The 11,285-nt window shown below is 35.1% G+C and overlaps 1 protein-coding gene across 1 annotated transcript; it reads left to right on the plus strand.

The window, feature by feature from the left end:
- Nucleotides 1-458: 458 nt before the first annotated feature.
- LOC113229831 (cell division cycle protein 20 homolog) lies at nucleotides 459-10,911 on the plus strand. The gene is made up of 10 exons (XM_026463513.1): nucleotides 459-873; nucleotides 3,325-3,431; nucleotides 3,514-3,684; nucleotides 4,094-4,187; nucleotides 4,953-5,182; nucleotides 5,778-5,924; nucleotides 6,782-6,909; nucleotides 8,314-8,461; nucleotides 9,125-9,324; nucleotides 10,132-10,911. The coding sequence occupies exons 1-10, from the start codon at nucleotides 591-593 to the stop codon at nucleotides 10,229-10,231; spliced, it is 1,608 nt and encodes a 535-aa protein (XP_026319298.1). The 5' UTR covers nucleotides 459-590; the 3' UTR covers nucleotides 10,232-10,911.
- Nucleotides 10,912-11,285: the final 374 nt, after the last annotated feature.

Below are 11,285 nucleotides of genomic sequence, written 5' to 3' on the forward strand. Positions count from 1 at the left end.
TTTGTGAATTCTAGTTTAAAGTGGAATAGGATTGCTACTGTGCCTTAATCGAAGATTAAAACGCGAAATTATACGAATCTCGAAGTAAAATACCCGTATCGGCCGTTTTAAGGAATCCCGAGCCAATCCAAGCACGCCGCCTCAAATTGCTTAGAATATCCTCTTTGTGGCGGCCATGTTTACAGAACATAATTAAACTTCATGTTTAGGCTTATGGCTTTGCCAAAGCCTTAATAAATTTAAAAAAAAAAATTCAAATTTCAACGGACATTTTGAATAACTGTCAAATGTATTCTCTGGGTATTGAATTTGTATCGCTTTTGTAGTGTTATTTATTTGATATTTTAACGTGGCACATACGACAAACAAACTGTTAAATCAGTATTGTAATAATTTCTGATGTCATTTATCGGTTACAGTACAAATACCTTGCTGCTGCCTTAACGTTAGCGCTTTTGACCAATATTATCTGCCTGCACTCTTCGAAACTGCATTCCTTGAAACTTACACTGGCCTAAGCCCAGTGGCCGCCATTAAGTAAATTAGAATAACGTACAATACAATTTTGCGTTCTGAAAGTTGTGCAAAGGATGGCCCAGTTCAATTATCTAAATGAAATAAAAAGTCTAGCTACAATGGATGGGCCTATAACGCGAGGACCGCTACAGCGATGGGCGAAAAAATCTGGGAACGAAAACATCAATCCGAGCTCGTCGCTTCAAAATATTTCTAATAATATTAGTGTGTGCAGTCAATCCATGCAAAAACTATCAGTGTCGGCCAACCAGAGTTGCAACAATAGCGTGCTGTCGAGTAATAAGACGCCTACTAGAAATGACAAGAAGAAGACTCCTTCTAAGAACAAATCACCAGGTATACTAAGGCATTAGTACAATTTATCTTGAGGTTGAGGCTTAACATATTTATTCTCTTATGAATTTACAATTCACTTTTATGATAACTTACGGACTAACTAAAACATTACAAGTATATTTTGCATACTAGAGAAATAGTAATAACTATTATTTACTTACAATGATCAAAAATAAATAAACTACTATAAAAAAAACAGACAAATTTGGTCATGTTGTTTTTGTTTTGTTAATGTGGGTAGGTTTGAAATATTACTACAAAAACCATTGACTTACAATTATATGGACGTCGGGTCCGCGCTAAAAAGTGTCCGCACTTGTAAGGCGCTAAAATCGTATACAGAGCGCGACACTCCGCTTTAGTCTTCATTTGTTCTACGGACAGCGCGATACTGCGATGACATAACAATTTAAATTTCGAATAGGTTGACTTGGGACATTTTTTTCGTGGTTTTTGTATTACACCCGTCGTCCATTTATTTGTAAGTCAATGACAAAAACCCAACCAGTACGCAGTTGAACCAACAAAGACAGTGAAACTTGTTACACACATCAGCTATAACTAAATGTGGTAACTTTTCGAGTACAGAATTATAGTATGACATATTTCATGTGTTGTTGCTCATTTTATTATTTTGGTCAAATAAATGTATTTTAAGTAATTTTTTGAATTTACATGATTTTCAGTTTCCTTTATAACACTGGGTAGTTCGTCGTAGATTTGAGCACTTTCGTATTTAATATTTGTTTTGCCATACTTTGTCCGAGGTGGATTTAACACAAGTTTATTTGCATTTCTTAGACACTTTGATTGGATATTTTCCTGTTGGTATTTAAAAGTAATATTTGTATGTATTTCTTTAGATATTATTTTTCATATCAGTAAGTTGTAATAACATCCAATAATTTTGTTTCTTTATATAATTTTAGAGTAGGGGTTAGATAAGCAAAATTAAATAATCATTTATTAAGTTTATTTTGTGATATTTGTAGTTGCATCTTAAATGTTGTTTGCCAGCTACACCCTTGAATGCTTTATTTGACATGGTAATATGATAATAATTTTTTCAAAGTGTACGAAGACACCTATATAGAAATCCTATAGTACTGTTAATTTGGTAAATAATTTGGTCAAAATTATATGAAAAATATTAATTTGCATGTAATGGCTGGTTTACATATATTAAGTGACAAAGTAATTAAGTAAGTTTCAACCATTGACTTACAATTATATGGACGTCGGGTCCGCGCTAAAAAGTGTCCGAACTTATAGGGCGTTAAAATCGTATACAGAGCGTCATTCACGCTTTAGTCTTCGTTTGTTCGACTGACAGCAAAGCAAGCAAAATTAGACAGTACTGCGATGACATTACAATTTAAATTCAACGTTTTAGGTTTTTTATATTCATTGGGACATTTTTTGTGTGTTTTTTTATTAGACCCGTCGTCCATTTATTTGTAAGTCAATAGTTTCAACAAATTTTTACCTTAATTTTAAGTAACTTTACATTTTGCAAACAAAATTTTACCCCATCAAATGCTTCAAACATCCAGCCACTCATAACAAGGAATGTATAATCTGTAAGAGAGGGTTGGCCATTTAAAAAAAAATCAAATAGGGTTGCTTCTTAATCTACTTAGCCATCAATGATTACTTAAAGTGATTGTTTACACACATAAATTAAGTTAAAATTTTGTTAATTACTTTGTCACTTAATATGTGCAAGTCAGGCATAAAGTCAAGCTAATAAGTAAGTTAGGGTTGCAGTCACTGAAGGAACTGTGGTGTCTGCATAGACTGGGAGAGGAACCTGACAATATGCATGTAAGAATTTTTGTGTAAAGCCTGTCAAAAGTCAGGCCACAAATGTGGTGCTGCCTGAAAAGCGGTCAAGCGGCCGTGCGGGCGGACCGTAAGCCGTCGTTATCGCTCTATGTGGATGGTTGCACAAAACTCAATAATAAATAAATAAATAAATAAGGAGTACAACTCCCGTGGAGAATGTGGAGAGCACTCCACGTTCTCGACGGGTCCGGCCCGCGTCTGGTCAAACGGGCAGTTTAAACCTGAACATTACAAAAATTCACCATTCATTAACAAAAAAAATTCATTCAATTTATTGCAAAATAAGTTTTAACTGCTTGTATTTTATTTCAATTGAGAATGAATAATCCAAGATTAAGGCTCATTAATATGCTCAAGCTTTAATGTAAGTATACTTCAGGAAGCTAAGCATAGATTTGTGTATATATATTATGTGCAAAAACTCTACCCCTACCCGTAAACTATACCTGTGTATACGAGTGCACAGGCAACTTTGTATACATATAACTGAAGTTGAGTGTTTGGGCAACATTACCAATCCACTGACTTTCAGTGACTGCCTCTTGTTCAATACAAAATGTACTCTTTGAATATTTTTCTTGCAGTGTTATTTTATTTGCTTCCCAGGTCGCTCCAAGACTCCCACCCCTAACAAAGCCTCAAAGACTCCCAACAAAGCTGACAGATTTATTCCTTCGAGAAGTAATTCAAATTATGACTTGTGTCATTTCATGGTAAGTAAATTTCACTATAGAGGGTGGGAACCTACTTCTGATTTTAACATAACACAGCAACTTAATCACAAATCCCTTTTAGATGACTCGCGAAGAAGACAAAGGCGAGGAAATAGTAACTCAGACAGCAGCAAGCGAGGCCTTGGGCCGTGCATTGAATGATACCGAACCAGGTCGACTTCTGCAGTACACTTGCAAGGCACCAGCAGCACCAGAGGGGTATCAGAACAGACTTAGAGTTGTATATTCACAGGTATTTAGCTTTGCTTTGATCCAATCTTATAACAATATGCTAAATTCTGTCTTTATCATATCTAATAATTAACATACATTTATTCTTCTAGAATAAACTCATGTTCTTTGTAACAAATTTTTTAATGTCTTTTCTTTGTGCAATAAAGAATTTAATAAGAATTTAATTTAAAACTTTTGTGATGTAAATCATCACAAAACTTTTGAATTTAAATTAATTTCAACCATGGTCATGGTGTCTGTAAATGCCTGATGGGTTTAGAACTGTTGATAAAAATAATGATAATTTAATTTTTAAGGTAAAACTCTTGGCTTTTTTCTGATTTATGGTATGCCTATAGACTACTTACTCCAATATTTTAAGTATTAATGTAACTAAAATGAGATATGAAAATAAACCTTTGTTTTAGGCTAAAGTGCCATCCACAGTAAAGAATCCAACAAGATACATTCCACAAGCTCCAGAAAGGATACTTGACGCTCCTGAACTTGTTGACGACTATTGTAAGTTATCTTACATCCTTTGCTATGTTCCTGGTTACAATTAGAACCACTTACATATTTCCACAGGTGATATAAGCATAAATAAATCAAGTTAATGCAGGCAGCAGTGTCTCCTCTATCGTACCTTACAGCGCTAATGAATGTTACTTACAATTTGAACGAAAATTTATTTACATCCCGATATAAAAAGTCTTAAACTAAAATTATTCAAATAAGGTTTTTCTATAGTCGATCAATGATAGTGTATGGTAAGTAATAGTAGTCAGGCATGTAGTTATATTTAGTATTATGTAGGTATATTTAGGACATTTTAATGTAGCGTTAAGTGTTTTTCCCATAGTAGTTTGCTGGGTCTTAGTCGATAGCCAAGCCTATTACAGGTTTGACTGGTACGGTAGTCAAGTCCTAAGTTTCTAAAGATTGCTCAAGTTTCAGGGTCCTACCAGAAAATATTGATTACTTTTTCAAACACTCAAGAATTTAGGTTACCAATTTTCTTAATTGATAATCAATCACATATCATTTGTTTATAATAATAACATGGACAATGGACTCACATAGACTACCACAAATTATACCGAAACTCACGAGAGAAATAAATGTAGGCCGTACAAATATTTCTCCCGGCTCGGGAATTGAACCTGAGACCTCTACGTGACAGTCCGGCCATGGTAACTGTTTGACCATGGAGGCAGTTCGACTGTCTATTTACGATATTATGGTAGCAATATTACTTGACACACTAACATGTTAACTACCTTTCAGACTTGAACCTGGTTGATTGGAGTCAATCAAACATTCTAGCCGTAGCTTTGGGCAACTCTGTCTACCTATGGAATGCTGGAACAGGCCAGATAGAGGAACTACTCACTTTAGAAGGCTCAGAGACTGTTTGTTCAGTAGCGTGGGTGCAGGGCGGAGCGCCACACCTTGCAGTGGGTACTTCTACGCCTACTGTTGAATTGTGGGATTGTGAGAAACAGAAGAGGTTGAGAGTAAGTTTACATGTTTTTAAGCTAATTTATCTTACCATTAATTAATTAAACACAAAGATTTTGAATCACCATCTATTTATGATACGCTGCTCTGGGATTTTTAGGCCGTGGTCGTGAGTTGAAGACATCACAATTTTTTTGAGGACTTATGTGATACCTTTTTTGACATATATATAGGTGTGTAGCCACAATGTTTGGCTTCCATCCAGTCTACGTGATTGTATGAGAATCAGTAGTGCCGGCCCCCTAGAGGGAAGCAAAACCAGGAGTTCCTACACAGCATACATAAGCATAACATGGCATTCTCGTTAGATAGATAGATAATATACACTTTATTGCTCACACACAAGAACAAGAACTAAAGTGGGCAAATATTTTAAAACAGTCGTTTAAACCTAAAACTTGCTCCCCTGAAAAATTATTCGAAATATCGCTTACGCCCTTTCTGAAAAACACCGACGACATTAAGTTGTTACACTTGAAACCGTTCGCAGCGTAAGCGGTACAGAATTGAATTTAAATGGACCATTAAGGCGTTAGAATGCACAGACACCGTTTGCACGTCAGATTGTTTGTATACCGATTTGGTGTCCAGTACATGGACGGGCACACGGGGCGCGTGAGCTCCCTGGCGTGGAACATGTACATCGTGTCGAGCGGCGCGCGCGACGGAAACATCGTGCATCATGACGTGCGCCAGCGTGACCACGCCGTCTCAACCATCCAGGCGCACACGCAGGAGGTACGGTGCCATATCGATGCCTTACTTTCTCAAATTCGTATCTTATTAAAGAGTGATATTCAGGGGACGACAAAACTTTCTATTTATTTTAAATTTCTTATCAATCTTGTACATTTGGATGCATTCCTTTAAGAATAGGTAAAAGCTAGTGTGTGAATATGAAGGAAATGTGATGTGAAATTAGGCTGCAAAATTTGTATATACAATAATTCTTTTGCATTTCAGTAACTTACTTTATTAATATACGAGTTTGAGAAAGTAAGGCGACGATATGTCCCAATGCTGGGTACGCGAGTCGAAGAAATATCGGGGATGAGAAAAACTTATGTATAGTAAAGTTTTTACGAAACCTCAATAGAACTTAGATTATATGATATTTTATTTAATTCACATTGCTGTAGTGTGTAAACTGAGGGACCACAAATAAATAATGAAATTTACGAGATTGGCTCGTAATCGTGTTTTCGTTTTACTGTTACAATCTTTCTTGTGATTTTCACTATAGTTTGCAGAGAAATAATATATTTTTTATAATGTAGTTATTCATTTATACGTTACTTAAATATGGTTTCTCCGGGACTATAGAAATAACACTGCCAAATTGTGTTTAGTTCATTGTGTAAATGTTTAAATGTGATTTACTAAATCTCGATTAACAAAATATATCAAAGTAAACACTTGCCCAGAAGTACAAGGATTGAGAGACCACAACTTGGTAACTTTTTTTTTTAATAAATTGAACAAATGACGATGAGGTCGACGATGAAGCATGCACACCTAAGTAATGCCTATTCACTATCGCCTTGATTCCAATTTGGAGAACATTCCAGATTCCTATAAGTTAAGTATTTTTCCAGGTCTGTGGACTAAAATGGTCCCCTGATGGCAGATACCTCGCCTCTGGTGGCAACGATAATCTGCTGAACATCTGGCCCATTGCGCAAGGAGAACATTATTCGCAGCCACAATACATTCACTCTTTCAAGTAAGCTACTTGTGTGTTGAAAAGATTCTAGTCTGTAACTACTTAGACATTATCCTTACACTTTTTTGCGTCGTGCTGTCTAATCTGCATAATAAATTCAAAATAGTATATCAAAAGTTTTAACTTACCTGTTAACTTGTTTAAAAACCTAAATTTTTAAATTTAAGATTATTTAAATAGTTTTTGTACAAATAACATTCAGTTTAACTTATACGGGTAATATTTAAATAGATCGCTCTCAACGGTCAGAACTCTATGCAAAACGCAGAAGCGCGGGTTACTACCAGATACAGATCTAAAATGTGTCAGATAGTACTACAAAAAGTTTATTTTTGATAAATCTATTACGTTTTTGTAAAAAGTCATGGTATCGAAGTTATTGTTTATGATATTAGTAATATAGTCATACTAGGTTGTTAGTGTTTAACAAATAACCCTGTATAAAAGAGCGGAGTCTACTTTTACTGTCACTGTTACTGTGTTGAAAAGTATAACTGTTAAAGAAATAAACTATTATTATTACTCCCATTCCAAAATTACATGACTTAAGCATTTTACGGGTCGTATTCTAGAACTCTACTCACTACTCAAGTCAGGACTTGAGTATGATTTCAAGCACTGGAAATACTACCCTAATGGCAAGGATTTGAGTATGATTTCTAGTGCTTTGAATCATACTCAAGACCTGACTTGGGCATTGAGTAGAGTTCTAGAATACGACCCTACGTCTCTCTACGATCACTACACTATTCACAATTGCTTGTAATTAATGACATTATAGCTCACATTTTACTGTTTCTGCATAATAGATTTAATTTTTATTTATTTTATTAGAAACAGTTTTCTCTCTAAGTTATCCGTAAACACAGTTTAAATTTACCTGCATCGAATTATAACGAGGAATAAAGATGAAATGTCAATTAATTTCTTTGAAAACTATTCTACCAAATCATTACGATGACAACAGCGCTCTGATTGGGCAGTCTGAATTTAAAACAATTGACGAGTGTCGTCAATAGTCACACTGCAAAACGACCAGTTTAACTTGAGCTTTGCTATAATGGACAAAATTGCAAAATTACATATTTCATATTTAATTATCGATGAAACGTGATTACGTTTGTTTTGTAATTAGATGTTTTGCTGTTTTTCCTACACCACCGAATGGAACAGCCCCATTGTTAAATTATTATTATCTTTATTGCAATAAATACAGAATATCAGTCAGTTGTTGACACTGTATTATTTCAGTTTTCTAATTTGTGATTTCAGCGCAAACGAGAGTTGATATTTAAAAGTGATATAAGGCGCATTTGCCTGATGAGTTGACAGGGATAGATTATTTCGTCTCTATTTCTGGTTATATACTCGATGACTATAAAAAAGGAACTTGTCTATGTTTAGCCAGCACTTGGCAGCTGTTAAAGGACTAGCGTGGTGCCCTTGGAGCTCCGGCATCCTAGCGTCGGGAGGCGGCACGGCCGACAGGACCATTCGCATCTGGAACGTTAACACTGGAGCCAACCTTAACACTGTTGATACCAAGTCACAGGTATGATTGAATAAATATTTTTTCAGTACAGTTATGTCTTAGATGTATTAAGTTTTACTTTGAACGCAGCAGTAATAAACTAATTAAGAATGTAACAATAGGAGAAATATATATACTGGCTGTATATTTGAAAGTGAGACATACTTATAGAGTGCGTTATATTCCTGACGCTGAACCCAAAGAAATAATAAACTAATGAACTTAAACTTTACAAAAAATATTTTTTTTTTTATCGACTACTACTTGAGAACAACATTAGTTATCGAAATCTATGCACATCACTATTATTGCTCCGACGCAGCGGCGGGTGGCGGCACGGTGGCGAAAAACAAAACACAGGTCGGGAGTGAGGGCGAGGGCGCATACGCGCAACCTTGATCTAACGAAGACACGTAAATTATTTGTATTTCCGCTCGCCCGATCGCCGCAAAATGGATATTTATTCTAACGTCGAATTGACTGAGATGGTGCGACTTTACGCAATACGTGGTGATAAAGTGAGGCAAGCCATTGAAATCTTCCCAAATCGGAGTTTACGCGGAGGTCGAAGTGATGCGTGAGGAATTAGTAAATAAGTATTTTTTCTGCATTTTGATCAATAAACTAAAAAAAATAAAAGCCATCGATATTTGAAGTAATGTTTGCACGATATTTCGCTTACAGGTGTGCTCGATCCTGTGGAGCACACACTACCGCGAGCTGGTGTCAGCGCACGGCTACGCGAACAATCAGCTGATAATCTGGAAGTACCCGCTGATGACGCGCGTGTGCGAGCTGACGGGCCACCTGGCGCGCGTGCTGCACTTGGCCATGTCGCCCGACGGACAGTCCGTCGTGTCGGCGGGCGCCGATGAGACAATAAGGTCACTTTCTTTTCATGCTTTCAATTTTCACAAGTCGTACATCATAGCGGTTCCTAAGGCACAATTTACATTGCGGCGGAACGGAATGGAACGGAACTGCGCGTTGAAGCTATAGTAATTTCGTCGATGTTTGACGTTACATTGCGCCTGCCTTCACGCAAGTAGCCGACGGCAGCTGCGGATTCTCGCGAATACGAATTATAATTGAGCCTAATTGTAATAACAAAAATACAGTGGTAAAAGACTTGTAGCTCGCAGCCTTACGGTCATTGTGTCCCAGTTTAGAAAACGCTGCTATATCGTATTTCATAAGCAATTTCGAACTTTAGCCATAGGTTTTAGGCATTTTACAGGATTTAAGACAAACTTTTTTCTCTAACTTACGATAACGTGAATATGATATTTAATCAAATAAAATTTAAATTCCCTCAATCATGAATTGAGATTGAAATGGGTATGTAACTTAAAGTTAAAAACCAGATTCAAAAGATACATTAATATTATTCAGATAGAACGTTTGTTAATATGAGGCAATCTGATGCCAAATAATTTCAACTTTATAATTTCATTTCTCTCTCATATTAACTTTTGGTTTACTTTTCTTAATAAGAATGACAACTTCCAAAAAAACTCTCTCTAACTTAAAGGTTTATTTTATCTTTTTATCGTAATATTGTATATGTGAAACTTAGTTATTATGAAGTAATCTCGCTTCTTACTGGCATTTCATTTTTTTGGGTTTACTTAGTTTTTCTATTGAAATATTTTTCTACTTATTGATATTTTGATTATTTATTATATTCACAGACTTTGGAAGTGCTTCATGCAGGACCCAGCTAAAAAGAAACAACCCACCGATACCAAGGCAGCCAAATCTCTGTTGAACCTTAATTCTTTGATAAGATAATTTGTTAAAATTAAACACTTTTATGACCATGATATAATTTAAAGTTTTTGACTGATATTTGTGATCTTTACTAGTAAATAATTATGTAATAGTCAATTTGAACACTCGATTGCTTTATTGAGAGAAAGTAACATATTCCGAAGTTTATTTTAGACATAATATGTAATTTGAAATAGTGTTACTTTTCCCAATAAAACAATAGATACTAGGCCTAATTATATGTTACAAATAGGTATTTGAATTCCTGATTCACTAAGTTAATTCTATTGAATGGTCTGTGATTGTTCTACTTCTGGCACTGTTAAGCGCTGGCCACACCGCGAGCTAAGGTCGCATAGTTGGTTGCATGCCACTACGGCAGCCGAGGTAACTTAGCTTCGCTCGCGGTGTGACATGCGCTTAACAATGATCAACTGTCATGAAAAATTATCTATTGTTAATCTAGACATTCTAGTTTGATTTAAGCATGCTCTATTGTGTGACAATATGTGAATTTATTTTAGACACCTTATTAATTTTTGACAAACGGAGAAGTTGAGGTAGTAAAATGTAGACACTACTATCTATTATTAACTTTTAAATTAAGTTACTTCTTAATTCTATTCTAACTTTTCATTTCATCCTCTAGTTTTTAGCTTTAAAACATTTCATTGCCTCGACTTCCTTGTTTTGAATTTAAAAAAAATAAGTTTGATGAATTTTTCTGATGAATAAAGAATTTAATTCCTTATTACGAGTATTTTCATTAAAACAACGAATACTTGTAAAAAATGTTTATTACAATAACTATCTTGTAAATATTGCAACAAAATGGAATGTAAAAAGAAAATGAAGATAGAATAAACTAAAAAAAATACACGTGCGATAAAAATGTGCAATAGCTACAATAAAACTTTGATAAAACGTGATGTTTGAAATAAAAATCATAATGTGGAAGCGTGTGACTAGAGCCTAAAAGAACTAAAAATATAAGAACACTCGCATAGCACACATAAATGCAAGGAAGGAACTAATACGAACTAACCTAATCATAAAACAATATTTGAACAACCTA

This window comes from Hyposmocoma kahamanoa, unplaced genomic scaffold (genome assembly GCF_003589595.1).
Source record: "Hyposmocoma kahamanoa isolate Upper Pololo Valley unplaced genomic scaffold, ASM358959v1 62, whole genome shotgun sequence".
Classification (NCBI taxonomy): domain Eukaryota; kingdom Metazoa; phylum Arthropoda; class Insecta; order Lepidoptera; family Cosmopterigidae; genus Hyposmocoma; species Hyposmocoma kahamanoa.